This window comes from Rattus norvegicus, chromosome 11 (assembly GCF_036323735.1).
Source record: "Rattus norvegicus strain BN/NHsdMcwi chromosome 11, GRCr8, whole genome shotgun sequence".
NCBI classification, from domain to species: Eukaryota; Metazoa; Chordata; class Mammalia; order Rodentia; family Muridae; genus Rattus; species Rattus norvegicus.
Window position 1 is genome coordinate 56,682,588 of NC_086029.1, and position 21,517 is coordinate 56,704,104.

The window sequence follows — 21,517 nt, forward strand, 5'->3', positions numbered from 1 at the left end:
TCTCTAATCTGCTGGCCGTGTTCAGCCTGGACTCTTCCTCTGCCTGCTTTCTCTCTTATCTCTACAGTAGAGATCTTCTCCATACTGTAGGAGCAGTCATGCCCTCCTCCTTTTCTTTTACTTTTTTGTTCAGGAACCTCATGACTGTCGTCTTCCTGCCTCAGCCTCACAAGGGCCGGGATTGTAGGCCTGGGTCCATTATACGCTTTAAGAGCTTTACTAATTACACCCAGACCTTTGCTGAGAAGGAAGAGCTGAGTGCTCCCTTGTTCTGTAATTAGATGCTTATGGCCATCTGGCATCTTTTGTGACATATTAGTGGCCTTGGCCCAGTTTCTTATTGGCATGTACGAACATTAAGTTGACATTAATCTACATCCACAAGACAGCTTAACTTTCTAAGTAAGTGAGACAGTATCTTTATTTTCCTAAGCTGCAAGGCAATTAGTCTTTACAGGTTTTTTTTTGTTTAAACTGTAAAGAAGCTAAAGATTAATAATAGCCATGTTATTTTAATCTCAACCCTTTTAAATCCACTCTGCTTCCTGAAAGTGTCTAAACACTGCTGCCATTGGTCCAGTGCCTTAAGTTACAGTCAGTCATCATAGCTTTCTTAGACCTGAGACTAAAGGCATTCCTAATCTGCGGATTCTGTTGTTGTTGTTGTTGCTGCTGCTGCTGCTGCTGCTGCTGTTTGAGGCAGTGTGTCTCTTTGTAGCTCTGGCTGTCCTGGAACTCACTGTGTAGACAAAGCTGGTCTTGAACTCACAGAGGTCCTCTGCTTCTGCTTCTTGTGCTGGGATCATGCACCACCACGAATGGCTTCAACCTGCTCTTTTTCTTAGAAAGATTCATCTGTGATCATTTGAGCAGAGCAGTAGGGACATTGTTCCTCTAGCTAGTGGCTGACTGTTTAAACAGATATTCTCTGCTTGGAATGAATCTAACCTTCAATTTACATCTTACATCTGACTTAGCAACCTGCTTAAAATGTTGCGTAAACATCCAGCACAGGGAACATTTTATTTTGCTGCTTATGATTAATACATGTGGAACCTGCACATTCCGTTTTATAAATCAAGGCTTTAGTCCAAATTTCCTGCTTTTCTACCTTAAAAAACAAAAGTCACATTAAAAATAGCAGGGAACTATACATGGCTCTTAGGGTTAAGGCCACTGGCAAATCAATCTCTCGGTGCTGTAATGGGGAACCTGTATTCAGACCATCGGCAGGAACAGTCATTCTGTAGACTACACAGGTGCAGCTGGTTTGCACAAGCCCAAGTAAATGCATCCTACTTGGGACTCTGCGCTATTGGAAAGAGGGGAGGAGCGGGTACTACAAACATTACCTCTCGGAAGTGCAGGCTTCTGCATAGGCAGCGCATGGAAAGCTTCAGTGGCCCTAGTGAGCAACTGCCTTGCCACATCACCATTTAACCACATCTGTTTCTGCCTGCGTTTACAGACCAGTCCTTGGCTTTCATCTCTTAATAATCGGCCATATCAAGCACACATATACACTCACTCACTCACTCAAACATTTTGATGTCTGTTCAAAGATTTTTCCAGCCTTACATCATCTACACTTTCTGACTTTTCTCAAATTATGTCGCTTCAGCTGCTGCCTAACAGCTCCAGTGGGTTGTGCAGCGTCTCTGTGGAGTGTCACCAAGGTACTCTGAGGACACGCACAGCAGAAGGCGCTGTGGGGGTCATGCCACTCAGTGACACTCCATCCTGCAAAGATGAAAGCTCTCTCATTTATATTTCTTTACAGCCCACTGAGTGTTTCCTGTCACAGGTGAAGGAACCAAAAACAGAGGACTCCCGGAAGAGCAGGAAGTGGAAGAAGGTACCAGCAGCAGTTCGTTACAGTGGTGTGGCCACATGTGGCTTCCAGGATTCTTATGTGAAGCTATTGCAGTCCCCGACTTAGAGATTCAGAGTTTGTAAGGTTCAGTGGTTCAAGATTCTTTTAACTTTCCTAAGGTTACTCGGAATAAGTTTTCTTTAGAGGACTAAAATTAAAGTTCTTGAATCCCATTTCACTCCTGGAAACACAGGACAGCTTTCTCACCCACTGGCTGGGTTCTCTTTAAGACATCTAGTAGGAGCCCAGAGCACCTCCTGTACTCACCCTCAGCTTTTATCCAAGAAAGTCAGTCGCCAACCTCCTTTCTCATTCATTCAGGTTTTTAACCCTTCTGCTCAAGTAATAACAAAAAAGAAAGAAAGAAAGAAAGAAAGGAAGGAAGGAAGAAAGAAAGAAAGAAAGAAAGAAAGAAAGAAAGAAAGAAAGAAAGAAAGAAAGCAAGCACATGAAGGCACTGTGAATTATTTCTAACTCTAATCCAGGCCATAAATTAAGGTAGATGCTTCCTCTTCCTCTTCAATGATGTATCTGTACAGAGAGAAGCCTCTGGCTTCTGTACAGACTTTCTAGTTAGCTTTTCCCTTCTACGACAGCTGTGAGAACAGCAGTGTGGTTCACCCCCTGCCAAGCAGGGTATGTTGCTGAGGTCACAGGAGGAAGTGCTTAGCATGAGAGAAATGGGGGTCTCAGCCACTTAGCTATTTAACACAGGCGTTCAGAAAGGAACGCACAGACTATGGTTTCTTGTCTCAAATGGCCAAATAGGAAGGCAGGACGTGCCAGATAGGCTGAGGTTTGGCAGCCCCTGAGAGAAGCCCTTAACTTGATTTTGACAGTTCACTCCCTCTGGCCTTGAGGGCCTTAGGTTCTAGAGGTTTGAGGTCAGAGATCTAGCTGGTTTAGCTTGGCTAAGGTCATGCTAATTTATGGTGCTAACCACAGCTGACACCTTTGATGGAACCTTGGTACTTGTGACAGTGTTGTAGAAATGAGGACGTTGGGGCAGACAAGTGGGGAAGAAAGGCTCTTTCTGAGTCTTTGGAGAAGAATTACAAGGAAATAAGGGAAGTTTATAATAAAAACGGACAATCTTGCTTTCCTGTATTGTATGCATGTAATAAAAGTTCTATACAAAGAAGTCCACATCAAAAGAGATGTGATATCTGTTCTATTGTGTCTCTGTGAGGCCTTAGGATTGTCTCCTAGACTGGACCAGAAGGTCAGGTCCACTTGTCAGTGAATGCCCATGCTCAGCTTAATCTGCAGCCTGACACTCGACGTCTAAGCTGGGTTGCACAAATATTTCTCCAAATCCTGTTCTTTCAAGAGTGCAGATAATATAAGAGTAAAAAAGAAGTTTCCATAGAATAAGACTTCTAAGACTTTTAACAGAAAATATTTTGTGCTGAATGGAAATTTTTTCACTTGTAAAAGATACAGAGCAGACATTACAAAGAGCCCATTAGATCATCTCATCATTTTTCAAGTACTCACTATGTCTAAGAAGAATGCAGTATGGCTTCCCAAGGGGATTTTTTTTTAATTCAGAATCATACTTGGCTATCACCAAAAGCTATGTGCATTTAAATGCCAGAGAAATGAACCTATACCACGTGCCACTCTAAAATCTAGTGTTCTACTTTCTTTTTCTTCTCTTGTTTTAGAAGAAAATTTCTGATATTCTTGCAAAATCAGAGCCCAAACCAGGGACCCCTGAAGACCTTCAGAAGCTGATCAAGGGCCATTACAGCAGCAGCCGTTCTGTGATTGAATTAGAGGAACTGCACCTACCAGGTACAGGCAGGCTCCAGGTTCCTAAGGAGTGTGTAGTTGTGCATTCCACACTGGGAACTTAAACTTTTCACACTCTTAGTCCTCGTTCCTTCATCCACAAGTGTGTAACTGTTAGTGATTTTTTTTTTGGATATTAAAAATGTTTCTGCAGAGTTGAATAGCAAGATCTATGTATGTACATTGTCTTTCCCTAAAAAAGATTAATTACTCAGTACACAATCTTACCAGATGCTTCAAGGGTGAATGCTCTGATGAAGATATTAAACTCACAGAAGGACATTTCACATTGTTAAAAAGTATTGGTGTGGAAATTTGTTGACTCTTCCTACAAATAAGAACTTTAACCTTGGTTAAGTCAGTTTAGAGCAGGTCCTGAATCCCAGAACACAGGAGACCAGACAGTGTGATCATAAGTTTGAGTCTAGCCTGGGCTATAGAGCAAGTACTCTATCTTCAAAAAATAAAAATTAAAAAATTAAAAAAAATCTTTGTTAATTAAGTATTTTAGTTCTGCTGCTGTGGGGTTCCAACTGTAAAATAGTATTTGGATTGTATCCCAGACTCTTTCAAGCCAACTAGCTAAATGTACAGATAGAATTCTGCATTTTAACAGAAGCGGCTAATGTTTGAGGTCTGTCGCCTTACTTACTGCATGGGTAAGGTCGCTACTCTGAGCTTTTAGGTTATGATGCATCCTTAAGGCTCCTTCCTGGCAAGGATAGGAGAAAACAGGTGTTATCCTGAAAGCAAAGCGCGAGGAGCCTAGGCGTCTCTGTTGCAAATGAGCTGTCTCCAGGCTACAGGACACCGCTCGTGCAACATTGGGAAAAGGTCAACAGTAGCTGACTTTCCATTCCAGCGTCATGCTTTCTAGACGCCTGAGAAGCTGAAGAACAGCCTGTTCCCTGCATAGCTACAATTCTTCTGGGCTATTTTTTAACTGCTCTTTGGGGTTAGCAGAAGGAGCCCCCTCCCTGTTCCTTTCCAAGACAGTTGCCCTCTGGGGATCTGGAAGCATGCACTTGGATAAAAACAGGACCAGGATTCTAAAGTTTACTGAGCCCTGAGGGCTGCTCCTTGGGTGGGAGAGCTGGGTCCTGGCTGCTCTAAACAGGAGCCAGTGTGTCACAGAGGCTCTGGTCAACCTGAGGTCTAGTGTTCACTCTGACTCAGTTTCCTATTCTGTGATCTCAGAGGCCGTCAATAAACCTTGAATCCTCTGCTGAATTTTTAAAAGAAACCCTTGGGATTCAGCTGAGTTCCATAATAAATCTGGGTTATGTCATTGTTTTAAAGTTCCATAGCACAACTGGATAAGATCGTGGGCTCAAGGATGTTTTGGGGAAAGGGGATGGGGGGTGTTAGAAACAGCCAGAACAAAACAGGCTCTGTTTTCAGCTAAAAAATGACTACTCTGAGGCATAGGCAATTAAGGCATATGAAAAGCTTTCAGAGAAAAGGTCCTGGTTACCACACAAAGACCCAGAACACCTCTAGGAGTAGAAGCCCTTTTAGGTAAAAAGATAGAAATGCAGTTTGTTCAGAACCCTTTAAAGAGGGAAGTTAATGTTAAAAGTATTGTTCTAAATCAGTTTCTCAAGTGTCTGTCTTGATTTTAATCTGAGGTTTGTGTCTGAAGGGCAGGGAAGTGTCCTCTTAATTACTATTAATTGTGCTGGACACTGCTAACATCTTACATGTGGGAACTTAAGGCACTGGGAGCTAATTAACCTCTGCCGTCTTCCAAGAGCTGGTTTGGTTTAGATCGGTGGCCCTAAGAAGGCTAGCTGCAACCAACTCCCCCAGCAACACAAGCCACCTTCAAGGAATTCCACCCCGGAGAGTCTGTTCCTGCTCTGTTTTGGGTATAGCTGTCCAGATGAGCTGATCATGTCTCAGCTGGGAGTGTTCTAAGTTTAAAGTACTTCACGGGCTCCCTGCCTCTACAGAGGCAACAACTCTGCGAGTGTTACACTGTGTGAGTTCTCTGTATTACATTACAATACAAATGTCAAACTTAAGTTGGTAACAGTTCACTCCCTAACACTCTTATACTTAGAAACTTTTTTCATAGAGTTACGTTTATAACCATGTTGCACAAATATATACATATATATACACATATGTGTGTGTACCCATACATATATATGTGTATATATGTATATGTATGCTCAGAGTGAATAATTCTACTTAGAGTTAATATTGTTACATATTCTATGGCTGTCACAGAGCAACAAAGGTTCTTTTTATTTTGACATGTTACGTTCTATTTTACAGCTAGGCTGAATTGTGTTATATTTTGATACATTGTTCCCATCCTTTCAAAACCAATACTAGATTTCTCTTCCCCATAAGTATTTATTCTAAGTAGTCTGTATGTTTTTATAAATGTATTCTTCATACCATGTTATATCGTAGTACATTGTTGTTCTTATCTAAGTTACACTTGTACATCCCCCCATTCTGTTTCTTCACATCACACTGACCAGAATGTAGCCATGTGCACATCTCTGACATCTGAGATGCTACACAGCGCTCCAGCCCTGTCACAAAGCACTCACCCAGCTTCCCACATGTGGACACCTGTGTGGCTTCCCACAACTCAAGATCATAAATACTGCCAAATTTAATCTTTTTGTATATCCACTTACAGCACACACCAAAAAATTCCTGCTGTTGTTTATCCAAGAAACAAATCAGGCAATCACAGAGTATATAATCTTAATATTACTACTTTCCAAAATAGGTTGACAGTTCTTCCTGCAGTTGGCAAGTGTTACCATCACCCCCATTCTCCATAACTCTCACTGTTGTACATCTCGCTGATATTGATCATTCTCCCTCACTGCTGTATCCGTTTGTTCTCCTAGATAACTAATGGGTCTGAGGTTCTATCAAAGCTCTCGCCACTTCACCTTTCCTTTGCACACTGCCTCTTTCACAGATTTCAAATGTAAAGATGTTCCATCTATCTGTAAACTCTGGAGTCCCTGCCTCAGGGACGAGACTCAGTGATCCAGCACAAAGTGGCCAGCCCCATACACACAAAGAACAAACTGTGCTTAGCAGGTTACATGTATATATTTATGCATATTTGTATGTAATAATAAAAATAGCAGAAGAGACTATCAGTTTGAGAGTGGGGACATAGGAGGTGTTGGAGGGAGGAAACATGGGAAAGCTGGAGGAAGAAAGAACGGGGAGGGGAAGTGAGGTAATTACATTTTCAATAAAAATGTAAAAATAGAAATAAAATATTCTAAATGAGAAAACAAGTGTTGTTGCTACTGCTGCTATTTTAAATAACACTTTAAATAACTAGCCTCCAGATCGCTCACTCTTTATAATCCGGGTAAGAATGTGCCATTCACTTTTTAATTAATTAATCTGCCTTGGTTGTATGCGTGCATAGCCCTTAGCAAATTGTCTTTTTCTTCTTTCTAGACTCCTGCTTCCTCAAGTGCAATGACTTGACTCACAGTCTCTCTTCATACCTAAAAGAAAGTAAGTAAAGTCTGATTTTTTAAAAATTATTCAGCAGGTGATTATTCTAAAACAGAAAAGAGTTGAAGTCAGGCGCAAGAAGATCAACACTTGTTCAGAGCTTCATAGGAAAACTCAAAAACCCAAAATATATAAATAAGATTTGTTTCTCTAAATTAAAACAAAAACACTGTACCACATATAAAACTAAAAGTTTCTAGCTTAAGTGGAGATGGATTTAGTGTTATTGTCTTTTTTTTTCTCAGTCATGCTCTGTAGTCCAGGATAGCTTTGAACTCATGATTCCTCTGCCTCAGTTTCTTGTGTGCTGAGAATCTAGGCCACTCTAGCGTGCACATTATTTGATGTACAGTTTTAATGTTTAAATGTTTTCCTACTTTGCTCTGGGTTTGGGCTCCATTTTGGATTTATAATATATTAGAAATATTAGTCTAGAAGTCCAGAAAGTGGCGTCCTAATCTAGTGCCTCCTCTGAGTAGTCCTTGAACTTGGCCTTGTTGTTTGAATGGTCAAGAAACTGAGCCTGTGGTCTTTAACAGCTGTGAGAACTTCAGGTTCTGTTTACGTGCTCAGAATCCACACCTAGCTATTACTCCCAATCTGATTTGATATTTTGGTTTGTATTGTTTACCACTAGATCATTCATATCAAAATATCATCTGCTTGTTTCCAGCCATAGTAGTGACTTATGTAGAGAGATGAACTGTTTTCTTTCAGCCTTCCAATATGAAGATCCCCAGTTTAGGCTCATTAAAAATTTCTCAGAATTTAACTTTAAAAATAAAATCCTGAATTACAATAGGAATAATATCCTGGCATAAAATTTTAAAAATATTAAAAATTCTAAGCCTATTTAATAAACATAATACAAAATAATAAGTTTGAGGTATTATTCTCTGCCCCATTTTAGGTCATGCTGGATATCTCTTTAAAATTTAGCAAAGTCTCGGTGTGGTAGCTTATGCCTCTAATCCCAGGCAGGTGGATTTCTATGAGTTGCTAGCCAGCTAGAGCTATGTTCTGTCTTTAAACAAAGTATCAAAAAAGCTAAGCTAAACTAAACGTAACATAACAGAATCAGAATTTTCCTATTGGTCAGCATTGTCTTTAAGCATTAAGCCTGAATTTTATCTGCTTTCTAAGGTGGCAGAAAATGTAACACAGTCAGTGCTTGTTTATATTCTTATGCACTAAGAAATAAACAGTTGGAGAATATCCACCATTGGCAGTGCTACTTCGCTGTATTCAGAATGGCTTTTGTGGTCTCTCTCTCAGTCTGCCCTAAGTGGGTAAAACTTCGGAAAACCCACAATGAGAAAAAGTCGGTCCTGATGCTGATCCTGTGCAGCTCCGCTGTCCGGGCCCTGGAGCTTATCAGGTCAGTGGTCTTTCCAGTTGTGTCTCCCCAATGCACTGAAGAACTGATACCTGCCAGCTGCATATTCTGTGTGCAACAAGTAAAACAGAGCCCATGCCCTATGGGGTTGACATTCTTTTGGAGAGGCAGACAACCAGCCAGTAAAATGTATGACAGTATCCTGCACAGTAGTGCACTATGTAAGGAAAAGTAAGGCATGGAATGAGATAGCTATGCATGCCCTTCTATTAAAAGGGAATGTATTAGAGCAGACTTAAGTGATTCCAAGGACAGAGCAGAGTGGCTTTCCTGACCTGAAATCAGGTGGGCTTCTAGCTGTACAGTAGGATGCTATGGAAGGATTTGGGACAGAGGAGTGCTCTGAGTCATTTTAGAGGCCCACTTACACAGCTGTGTGGAGAGCCACACTGTGCGGGGCAAGGGTAAAAGCAATGTGGAGAAAGAGGAACACTCCTCCATTGTTGGTGGGGTTGCAGACTGGTACAACCATTCTGGAAATCAGTCTGGAGGTTCCTCAGAAAATTGGACATTGAACTACTTGAGGATCCAGCTATACCTCTCTTGGGCATATACCCAAAAGATGCTCCAACATATAAAAAAGACACGTGCTCCACTGTGTTCATAGCAGCCTTATTTATAATAGCCAGAAGCTGGAAAGAACCCAGATGCCCTTCAACAGAGGAATGGATACAGAAAATGTGGTACATCTACACAATGGAATATTACTCAGCTATCAAAAACAACAACTTCATGAAATTCATAGGCAAATGGAATGAACTAGAAAATATCATCCTGAGTGAGGTTACTCAATCACAGAAAAACACACTTGGTATGCACTCATTGATAAGTGGATATTAGCCAAATGCTCCAATTACCCAAGATGCAATCCACAGACGACAGGAAGCTCAAGAAGAAGGATGACCGAAATTCTGATGTTCCCACTCCTTCTTAAAAAGGGGAAAATATATCCATAGGAGGGGATATGGAAGCAAAGTTTAGAGCAGCAACTCAAGGAACGGCCATTCAGAGCCTGCCCCACATGTGGCCCACATATATACAGCCACCAAAACTAGATAAGATTGATAATGCTAGAAATGCATGCTGAAAGGGACTGGAAATAGATTTCTCCTCAGAGACACATCCAAAGCATGTCATACAGAGGTCAATGCTAGCAGCAAACCACTGAACTGAGAACGGGACCCCCCGTTGAAGGAATCAGAGAAAGGACTGAAAGCGCTTGAAGGGGCTTGAGACCCCATATGAACAACAATGCCAACCAACAAGAACTTCCAGGGACTAAACCACTACTGAAAGACTATACATGGACTGACCCAGGGCTCCAACTGCTATGTAGCAGAGAATAGCCTTGTTGGGGCACCAGTGGAAGAGAAATCCCTTGGTCTTGCCAAGGTTGGACTCCCCCCACCTCCGTGCAGGGGAATACGGGGGGGGTACAATAAGGGGGATATATAGGGGGAATACCCATATGGGGGAGGGGGAGAGGAGGGAATGGGGGCTTATGGACAGGAAACTGGGGAGGGGAATAACCTTTGAAATGTAAGTAAAGAAATATATCTAATAAAAATTTTTTTTAAAAAAATAGGTATCATATCTACTTTTTCATCTTGATCACAGGTACCTGGCTGTTTGCTTTAATATTACTATTTAGCATATATATTATTTTATGTACAGTTTAATACTTATAATAAGTTCTTTAAAAATGTTTTAATGTTAATAAAATCAAATAGTCATTATTTGGGTAAAAAATACATATATGAGTATGCATATAATGTATTTTCCAACAAATTGTATAGAAAATTTAAAATAAACATTGTTAGCTATGCAGTTAAAAAAATAAAAGCAATGAAGCAAACGGAACAATCCAACTCAAAATAACAAGAAAAGCAGAGTCCCGGGGAATGAATTTACCAAACCTATAGAAAGAAGCATCATAGGATGGAAAAGGTCTTAAACAAATTCACGTTGGTACCATACTCTTGAGAGAAGAGACTTGGTGTTGTGAATATGCCTGTTTTACTTGGGATCATCTACAAATTTCACAGTTTCCAAGTAAAACTCCAAGAAGATTTGTTTTGTTTAACTGAATAAACTGTTTTTAAACTTTTACAAAAACATACAACTAAAATGGCTGACAAAGGTTAGTAAAAACCACTTAGAAGAGGCCCGTCCCTTCCAGACTGTCAGTCCATGTATTACAGCGTCTCAGCAGTGCAGAGTGTCTGGGACTGTCACATGTAGGACGGGCACATGGGTCAATGGACTAAATTGAAAGGGAAGAAACAGGCCCAAGTGCGTATGACAATGTAGTGTACAGAAAAGGTGACAAATAAATCATCAGAGGAAGACAGACAACAACTGTGTTGAACAACTGATTAGCCAGCTGGAAAAATAAAGTTGGATTTAGGTCTCACCCCTTCTACCAAGATAAATCCAAAGAGACAAAAAATTTAAAGAAAAAATTTATATATTAAAGGTAAGTTGGTGCTTTATTAAGAGCTTTCACAGTTGTCTTCATTTGCTGAATTCTTGAAGAATCAACAAACAAACAAACAAACAAACAAATCCTCCCACTGGACCCGAGTAGCATTCAGGTCCAGAGAACAGAGGGCAGACACAGGAGGTGGCACTCACAGGAACAGGTCCTGTGGGAAACCAGGCTTTAACCGGAGACAAAACAAAGGAAGTCTGTGTCTAGAACCAGGAGCTTTGTCGAGTACAAAGGTGCGAGTGTGGGGACTCCATGGTGATTCAACATCTGTTTCTCTAGATGAATTAATCGAATCATGGTTTTAGGAAAGAAGTTGTTAAACTTTACCAGTCCTTCAAACTCGCTTTCTCACCCTCAGCACACACGTTAAACCGTGCCCCACATTCTCCAGTAAAGCAAGATGTTCATGTACGTCTGCTCCAAACATCATTGATCTTCAGCAACCCAGTCTACCTGGGTAGCATTTGTACTTGTGGGCCTGAAATCGGAGCGTTTCACCTGGCATTTCTGAGCATTCCGAGGGACACTGTAGAACCCAGTGCTAACTGAGATGCTAATGGCAAAGAAGCTGGCCTGCCTGTGACCTCTTCAGACCAAGTTGTCATATCGATTTGAGCTGTTGCTCTATATAAATTCCTTTCTAAGGGGCATGAAAGCACTGTGTGGTCACATTTCATTTACCAACTGTCCCAAGCTCTATTATGATCCATTTCAAGGTTAAATGAATTACAAAGTGTCCTGTGAATAAGCACCAAAAAAAAAGAGCCTATTCACAAAGACCAATGTTTTTAATTCTATCATAAGGACTTCTGTTCTCTTGAGTGCCACGATTCTTTTTTTCCTTGCTAACCTTGCAATGGAAAATGCTTATGTGTAATTAAGAATTTACTTGCAATACAAACTGGATTGTATGTCTCACTATCTTGCATATCAATACGTTCCTCCTGGTCAACAATATTTCTCAAAACGTAATGACACATAAGGGGGAGTGATATCTCTGTCTTCAATATCTGAACCTTAAATAAATATACTCACATTAACTCAAAACAGAATTCTAGGTGACACACAGAACTACACCAAATGAAAAACAAGTGGTTAAAATAAAGACAAAACCAAGAAACATCAGAAAATCAGATGAAGCTAGCTGGAATTCGTGGTGGTCGAGCCCTTCCACAAAGCCTTTTAGATTGTAGAGATGGGCCCAACTTCTGTGGACAGAATGTGTTGGGAAATTTCAGTTCCCACATCCATGGCATCTTGTGAGTTCAAATTTAAAAATAAAACTGGTCCTAGGTGACACAGTAGTACCATCATTAATGTCATCTATCAAACAACACAAAGAGCAGATGCTGTAATCTGGTTGTTCATAGAGCAACTGTTTGTTCAATCCGAGGCCCCACTGTCACAACAGTCCTTATAAAACCTGTCCTCTGAGGTACCAGCAGACCAGCTTGACCCTCAGAACTGATCATCTGAATTGATGTGGATAGATCCAAAGTGTTGAATACTAGAAGTAAATGGGCTTACCTTACTACATACCAGAGCTATAAGTCAACAACCTAGGCTGAGTCTACCCTGCAGCACTTTGGCCCTAACGTGTTGAAATGAATCTGCACACACTGCTGCCTGCATGTGATCCCAGCACTTGGAAGTGGCAGCAGTGGGGGGGGGGGGTGTGCAAGTGTGAAGAGAGCCTGCATAACTGTTCATGAACAGTCAGGCATAGTGCAAGACCCTGTAGAGACTTGAAGGGTTGAAGGTGTGCGTGTGTGTGTGTGTGTGTGTGTGTGTGTGTGTGTGTGTGTGTGTGTATGTGTGTGTGTGTGTGTAGGTAGGTGGAGTGATTGATTTTCAGTTCATTGGACATATAAAAATATAGATGTTTGGCATCTCCAAAAACACTAAACGCTAGATCCATAATCTTTCACCTTAGTAACTGGCTCAACAACTGACGTCTTCAGGGTCTCTAGTTCCCCTCAGTCCTCACAGCCACAACCTAAAGAATCACCTCGTTCATGCACGATTCACTCCTGCTCTCTCGGGTCAGGGTCTACAGGCCCACATCTTTTTCCTTCTTTCCCTTCATTCCTTCTCATCCTCAGGCAGGAATGATCTGGGGTATGAAATTGTACAAAGAAATTCAATCTACAAAAAAGTTCTAGTACAAATGTGGAGGCCATTGTACTAGGACGCCAGTCCTCCTCCCTGGTGGGCTCGTCCTGTGCTTCTCTGTCTGGCCACATGCTCGAATTGTCAAAGAGGCCAAAGTAGGCTGACCTTGGGTTTGACTCAGAAGCACACCCAGATGGGGACCTGAACAAATAGCCTCCCCCATTTCTGATTCTTCTCTGAGATAGCACTTGCTCTGTCACCTAGGCTGGTCTTTATGTAACCACAATCCTGTCTCAACCGCTTGTACGATTTCACGTACATGTCATCGTGTCTGAAAGCCCAGTCCAGTTTCACTGCTTAGACAGACTTGCCTAACGGTCTTCTTGTGTGTAGATACAAGCATGACCGTCCACGTTTAGAACAGCGTTTTCAGTGATAAGCTATAATCTGTAAATAGTGCATTCTTAAGTGAGTAAGTTGTCGTAATCTATTAAATTTGTTAATTCATTCCTTTTTGTAGGTCTCTGACAGCATTCAAAGGAGATGCCAAAGTTATGAAATTATTTGCAAAACACATAAAGGTAAACAAGGCCATGTAGTTCTAATCAGAGATAAGTGGTCCCTAGTGACACCCAGGACCATCATGTCCTTCCAACCTCTTCAAGTCTCCTTGGAAACCATTGTCCTTTATCCATTCTTGGTGTGACAGAGCTAACAACTATTCGGGTTTCTCCTGCATTTCATGTCCCTCGTGGCTCCCTTGACCTACTGCGGTCATGCTCTCTACCTTTCTCAGCTCCTGAACAGAAGCCGAGGCTTCATTCCCAATCCCTTGGGTATTACTGATCAGTTTTCTTTTTGAAGAGTAGCCCTGTTTGATTGTTGATTTGGGCTGTTACCGTTGTTGTTTGCACAGAGATAAAATGGTCTAATATGACCTGGGATTACACTTCCTTATATATTTGGTTGTGAGCCTAGCCTTTAACGGCTGAGCCATCTCTCCAGCCCAGGGATTACACTTCCTTAACGGTTCATATGACCTGGGATTACACTTCCTTAACGGTTCCCCTGTTTTCTCCCTGTCTTCCATCTTGAAAAGGTCCAGGAGCAGGTGAAGTTGCTGGAGAAGCGAGCGATACACCTGGGCGTGGGGACTCCAGGGAGAATCAAAGAACTTGTCAAACAAGGTATGAGATGAGGATGCTGAGAACTCTGTTAAGCCAGCCCTTCCTTACCCTGTGTGAGTCTGGGCAAACACATTTGCGGTCCAAAAAGAAAAGCAAACCTCTGTAAATTGCCCAGTGCAAAACTCAGCTCAGTCTTTGATCTCAGAAGCCAGCAACTCGTGCACTGCTGTGGGAATGGGAGGGCTGTGGTCCACTGAAACGCATTTGCCCAACTAAACACGATCAGATTCCAGTAGCTGGAGTGCTGAGCGGTCCCCACAGGCTTCACCACCCATCCCCTGGCCAAGAAACTGGTAGAGCCCACTGTGCTGAATATTCCCTTCTTGGGTAAATGAGGCTTGATTCTTAGAGACTCCTATTCTGGTCATAATGGGATAGTAAACAGACTGAAATGAAAACATCATTTCTATAGATAAAACAGATATTCCAGAATATTCCTCCTGCATATATTTCCCTTTTAGTGCTTTGCACAGAAAGTATTCCAGGAACCTGCTGGCCTGCAGGTAATGTTAGTACCTGTTCTTACCAGACCTTCAGGCTTCGGGAGAGGGGGTCTGGGGTTGTTTTGCGGTGCTAGGACCTCATCCATGCTGAGCAAACACTCTCCCGCTGCGGCCTGTCACTGAGCTCTTTTCACTGTGTAAGTTGAGACAAAGTCTCTCTGAGCTGCCTGTGCTGGTCTCTATCAGGGTCTCCATCCCTTGCCACCAGGGCTGCCAAAGTTACCCGTGAGCCTGGAGGCTGGTTCGAATTTACTGATTTCATTCTTCGTTTTCAAATTACCTTGTCTTCCGTCGGGATCTATCCCTGAATTATTTTGTATTTGTCAAAGTAACACCCACAGCAATAACTGGGTATCAGAAGCATCAAATAAAGCCCTGCCTAGATGACAATAACCGACGGCCAGTTATACCCTCCCGACTGCAGGGTTCTGTGCAAATGGCAGAGAATGACCCTGGAGGCCTCTGATAGAGATGGGAGGCAAACAGTTTTTTGAATTCCTACTTTAACTGGTGTTATGCTGGACATCCTTGGTGTGCATTATCTAACTAGAACTCACAGCATCCTTACTGCCTAGGACTCAGTATTTCTGCAAGAAAACAGAGCCTCAGAAGAGGGACTCCCCCAGGCTCGGGCCTGGTCTTCTTAGTTTCAGAGCCTTTTCCTTGAGGAACCAGTGACTTTTTCTGTGTCACCAGATCCCCCACTACCTAACAGAACCTTTTTTGGATTTAAAATAGGAGCAGGGAGACAGACAGACAGACAGACAGACAGACAGACAGACAGACAGACAGACAAAAAGAAGCTGGCCAAGCTGTTGATTAGATTTCTAGAGTTGGAACACTTTGGTTTGAAAGTCTGTTTCATACAGAAAGATAATGTTAAGGAGCTTTTGGACATGTTATTATTGAAAGCCTTTACTTCTGAATCTGATTGGATAGTTTACAATATATTAGCTATAGCGTTAGGATACTTGTAAGGTGTTTATAAAAATAGCCTCACTCTGAGAACTGGGGTTCTGTCAAAGCTAGAGCAGCACCACCTCACTCATTTTATTACTGATTATAACCTAGCATGATGAAAAGTGTTATCTTCAACACTGGGATCTGTAAAACTATCCTCAGAATTTTGGTGTTTTCATTTCGTGGTTATGGAGACTTCCTGATTCAAGTCTGTGAGAAAAGCAAGGCGATAGAGAGGGGATGGACAAGGCGGCTTAGGTGGTAAGGGCTTGGCGCCTTTGTTCACACTTTGATTCCTGCAACTCCAGGTAGGAGGACTGACCCCTCCAAGTTGCCCTCTTAATCCATACTCACCTTAGCACACAGGCCCACGCACGTACACACACGCACATACTAAATAAATGCAGTTTTAAAAAAGAAAGGTGTGGACTTGCTTGTTAATTATAACTATTATACTGCCTTTCAGTCTTATTTCTACATAACTGTATATTTTTATGAAGCAGAGATCATATAACATCCCACATGTTTACAGTGTACATGTTATGTGTTTGTGTGTGTGTGTGTGTGAGAGAGAGAGGGAGAGAGAGAGAGAGAGAGAGAGAGAGAGAGAGACTTAATATTATAAATATATGTGTCTCGCTTAAATATTATATATTATGAAGACTTTCCTTGGCAGGAAACTGATTTACTCTCACCTCTGTAATATCTATTTATTACATTACTCGACTGCAACTCTTCTGGGGTTGATGCTTGGATTTTATGCAGTTTTTTTAAATATGCATAAAACAGTGACCATTGCAAGTAGCTCTAAGCTTCCGGTAGCTTTTTTAACTGAGGCATCACAGAAGAAAAGCTCTTCTGTGGATGCATGTTTTAAGGCTCTGGGTAAAGGTGGTTCCATTTAAGAGGGGGTTTCCCTGTCGGCTTTTCCAGCACTGGGTCTCTGTCCTGGAGGATCAACCTGTTATCTTTTCCCAGTTTCCTCTCGGAACTCCAGTGACAGTGTTTCAAATAAAAGTGTTGTAATTCTAAAAGGCATGAAGCGTCTCTGGGGCAGAGGGAAGGGCTGGACTGGGAAAGGCTGTGGGGAACAGCTGCATGAGACATGCTTCAGGCACTGTTCCCTCATGTGGCATGCAGGACCTGGGTCTTCTCCAGTCTCAGTGCACGGTAGTTCTAGGTAAAGCCTGTAGCAGAATGGATGCAGTCCTTACATGATTTCCCAGCCCCTGCTAAGGGTCTCCCCAACCTTGTCCTTCTCCCCACTGCCTCAGAGAACTCCTGTAGGTTCTGCTGCTCTCAACTCCTCTGCAGACCACAAGAAGCAGCTTCTCCATTCAGGAAGGAGACTCCAGTCATAAATGGAGGGAGGGAGCACCTGAGGATTGACGGGCTTCACCAGAGCAGCTTCTCTGTCCTCAAAAGCAGGGAGAGCTGCCCCACGTGTTTCCCATTAGGCAAGCATCAGTGCAGAGGTTCATTGCTGGGGGAAAGGACAGCAAGTGAGGCAGCCAGGAGGACGAAACCGTTTTAATACGCTTACGTCGTGAGGGCTTTACTACCGCCACTCTCACTGTGTCTTTCAGATGGCCTTAATTTGAACCCCTTAAAGTTTCTGGTTTTTGACTGGAACTGGAGAGATCAGAAGCTGAGGAGAATGATGGACATTCCCGAGGTACTGTGTAATCAGCACTTGTCTTTAATCTTTTTTTCTTTTCTGATTTGAACTTTGAGTTCAAACACAGTAATAAAGTCTTTGACATGGAAGCCAGCACATTTTCGCTTTGGAGATAGTTTCTGTCTTTAACACTGAGGTAACTGTTATGGAGCCGTCTCATCTGCTTACACGCAGCCCTGCCCTTTCCACCTGTGGTATAGTCAGCTCACTAAACGGCCATGGCTCCTGCCCCACAGGACGTCTGTACTTCAAAGAAGCCAGCCCATCTGGAGGACTCATCCTGTCCCTGTGCCTCCGGAAGCAGACATCTTTGCCGATCCTTCTTATATAGATGCTCTTGGCCAAAGAGGGGGAAGAGGGGATGATGATTGTTGGCTTCTCCACATCCCCACAAAACCTACTACATGACTTACAAAGACATTTTTGCTCTCCGTGGAGGGATTTTGTGTCGCAATAGATTCAAACTGAATGATCGAATGCCTTTGTGAGCACAGCTCAGCTCACTGTATATATATGAAAAGTAGTTCACTGCCCTCATAATGTAGAAATTTTATTCTGCCAACCACCGTGTTATTGTGCAACAATTTTTCAATCTAATCTGATGTGGGTGTGTGGTGAGGGGGAGGGCTACATAATAATAAACAAGGCTGTCAATCACCTACCAGGACTACTATCAAAGAGGTTTGGGATTATGCCTCTAAAGCACGCTGTGAGTTAGTGTACCACATAAAACTGCTTCAATGCACAAAGTGCATTATAATTGGTTGGCGAGTTGTATTGGGGATCAATTCAAGTTAAAAAAAAGCAAACCATTGCTTAGTTTCCTATGCATGCACCCACATATGTGCACAAGCATGCATACACACACACACACACACACACACACACACACACACACACACAGTTGTCTCTGCATCCATGAATAGTCTTTTTAAAAAGAAAATACTCAGCTGTCAGACATGAGGCCAGATTTGATGGTTTCTATTATAATGTTAAATCTGAATAATTAACAGTGTCAACATTTTACAGTCATAGCCATTTTGTTGCGTCCGTGCCATTAAGTTATCTCAGTCCTGTATTGGGTCTTTGCATGGCACTAAGGTGCCCTCACGGCACTTTACGGCATTTTCTTCTAGCTAGATGCAAACAGAGGGCCACTTTAATGAAACTGGTGTTTTGCGCAGTACCCCTCTCTCTTACTTGTGTGACCTTCAACAGGGAATCAAACATGGATTCTGCCTTTCGCCTAGGACCGTTGCCCTGTCTGATTCTGGCCACAGCAGCTGTATAAATACATGGGACCCCAGGGATTGGCTGTGTTCACCAGGACCATTTTTGTTTGATCATAACCTTTCTGTTGTTTTGTTCTTTTCTCTCATTTAGATAAGAAAGGAGGTTTTTGAGCTTCTAGATATGGGAGTGTTCAGCCTATGCAAATCGGACTCCTTGAAGCTGGGCCTTTTCTGAGCCAGGGTCCTGATGGAGAGTCCAGTTGCCGACATATTGCAAATACTCAGAATATCCTACTCTGTCGTAGTTATGTTAACTTCATCGCCCAGTGGATCACTGAAGATGCTTCATGAGGATGCTTTGACAACTGTGGGCCTGTCCTTTGGCTCGTACCCTCAGATAATAAAGCTCTGCCTGTGTATGTTGTCTTGTTGAGCAGAAAGTTTTCCTTCCTCCTCTGCTTTGACTATCAGGAGACAGGAAATAGCGGCTGAGACACTGAGCCACACCCCTCCCTGAGCTTTTTAGGCTGCAGAATAGGAATGCTATCTCACAAAACTGTCAGAGAGACCCTGAAATGAGGCATGTGGAGCAGCTTGATAAACTGAAGCACAGGGCTGACGCCATAGTCCGAAGCGGACTCCCGCAGTGGACAGCCCTCCACCACCACAGAAGGCTCGGGGTCCCAAGTGCCTGTGCTGGCTTGGGAGTGAGTTATTGCAGATCGGTCAGGTTAGACCAAGGAAGCGAGCTTCTGGGCTCACAGCCCTTGTCAGGCAGGTCAGCGGAAAGGGATCCCACAGTGAGGGAATGGAAGCCTGTTGGGTCTTTGTCCTAGCAGAAAGCAGAGCTGGAAGTACAGCATCTTGTGACTTCAGGCCTCCTCTCTGCCTGTCAGGTGATGCCTCCTACACTCCCTCACTGTGAAACATAGTCTTGGGCACACAGTGTGGCCAACAAAACTAAAAAGAGCAAATATACCTGGTGCAGGCAGATATAAATACAGCAGCCACATTCATTTATATGTTTTGGCTCTTTAATTTGAAATAATTCCTAATGTGCACAATTTTTGCAAAAGCAATGTAGATAATTCCTATGTCCCGCTCCCCAGGTTCTCACAATGTCACCACCTAAGATACCTAATGTACGGGCAACCAAAACTGGCACCCCAACATCAGCACGGTAGAGTTAAAGACGCTGTAGATGTCACTGACTTCCGGTTGGAGGGCCATGCCACACTTATTATTCTTCCTCACGGTGACAGTGCCTCATTCTTCACTCCTCTCATGAGCACTCATCAGCCCTGTTGTAAACGATCCTCAATCTGGACTTGTCCGCATCCTAACGAGGTTTTGTGAATTTGGGTCAGACCCACAGTGGCAGTATGTCCCTCTCCCCATGTCCTGTCAGGAATGTATAACATTACTGTGTCTTAGTACCAGTGCTAGCAGCCCTGAACTCCAGGTAAAGCTGGCATCTGTCGCTTCCCTGCACGGTAGAAGTATGTGCCATTTCCCCCTTTGCAGTCCATAATTATCTTGGAAGAGACACTTTAGACAGATAAGTAGCTTTTTCTTCAAGCCACCCAGTAATCTTTAGCAGCCACCAACTATTGAAGCCGCCATTACTGTGGTACCTTTCCTATTCCGTTCATTCTTTTGATCTTCATTGGGATCCTTGTGAAAGAGCTTTCCTCCTTCTTAGTTCTTTGCTCAGTAATTTACACCAGTGAGGACACATGAGTGTATGTTTTATCCCATTAGATTACAGTGTATTACTTTTTTATTGTTCAATATTTTTTTAGTTTGTGTGTTTTTTGTTTTTTTTCAGAAAGGGTCTCTCTATGTAGCCCTTGCTGTCCCGGAACTCACTCTATAGACCAGGCTGGCCTAGATCTCAGAGTTCTTTAATCCCAAGTGCTGGTATTAAAGGCATGTGCCACCATGCCTGGCTACTGTTAAGGCCTAATGTAACTTTTACCTGTCTAGCCTGCCATTTTGTGCTGTTACTGGGATAGTCTTTGTTTTGGTGTTCTTGGAAAACAATAGTGGTCAGTAGAACTGCTTTGTGTAGTTCACCACTATAAGCTTGAGCCTGAACCAACCACCCAGCAGCACTTCCTGCACCCATGTGTGAGCTTCTATGGTTTCTGGCCTTTATAAGCTGCCCCTGGGATGGACCCCAACATAAGAGAGCCACCGGCATCGATGTAAGAAGCTATTTGGAGTAAATCTTCCATTTTGAGTAGTGGTTGAGGAAAGTTTAAGTTCCCAAGATATCCCTGGGAAGGGACATCCTGCCTGACAGAGACAGACATGTACGTGGGTGTCTGACAACCTGGTTGGCAAGTCATGTCCCCCCAGGATAGTTGAATACCCCCGCCAATGGGAACAGGGTAAATATACAACAAGGACATGTTTCTAAGGAAATACTCTATCCCTAAATCCTGTTTGGTGGAATAACTTGGCACAGATATTTGTGGATTTTAGGCTTAAAACCCCTATAGGATCTTAACTCAATGTTGCAGCTAGCTCCCCAGCCTGGCCTGTGTCCCTGGCCAGTCTTTGGTGTTCAATAAACCATACTCGTTTGAGTAAGATTGGTGTCTGAATAGTTGGGTGGTGACCCCCAGACCCTAACAGCTACTGATCAGATTCCATTTATCACTCATAACGTTGTTGGCTGGTTATCTGTGTAAACACTGAGTACAACTCGGATATATAGTCTACATCTTCATTGAAACATTCCTGAAGGAAAGGCATCCTTCACATTTTAATCCATTGTTA

The 21,517-nt window shown here is 42.7% G+C and overlaps 1 protein-coding gene across 2 annotated transcripts in view; it reads left to right on the forward strand.

The window, feature by feature from the left end:
* The window catches only part of Cmss1 (cms1 ribosomal small subunit homolog), a 298,132-nt gene extending 278,968 nt beyond the window's left edge, over positions 1 to 19,164 (forward strand). The window contains exons 3-10 of one of the 2 annotated variants that reach the window (NM_001013866.1): positions 1,781 to 1,855; positions 3,541 to 3,670; positions 7,115 to 7,174; positions 8,450 to 8,552; positions 13,694 to 13,754; positions 14,273 to 14,360; positions 17,410 to 17,498; positions 18,885 to 19,164. In NM_001013866.1, the coding sequence (NP_001013888.1) occupies positions 1,781 to 1,855; positions 3,541 to 3,670; positions 7,115 to 7,174; positions 8,450 to 8,552; positions 13,694 to 13,754; positions 14,273 to 14,360; positions 17,410 to 17,498; positions 18,885 to 18,968 (690 nt within the window). In that variant the 3' untranslated portion in view covers positions 18,969 to 19,164. The remainder of the gene's footprint in view (positions 1 to 1,780; positions 1,856 to 3,540; positions 3,671 to 7,114; positions 7,175 to 8,449; positions 8,553 to 13,693; positions 13,755 to 14,272; positions 14,361 to 17,409; positions 17,499 to 18,884) is intronic. The other variant, XM_063270410.1, reaches the window with a different exon arrangement.
* Positions 19,165 to 21,517: the final 2,353 nt, after the last annotated feature.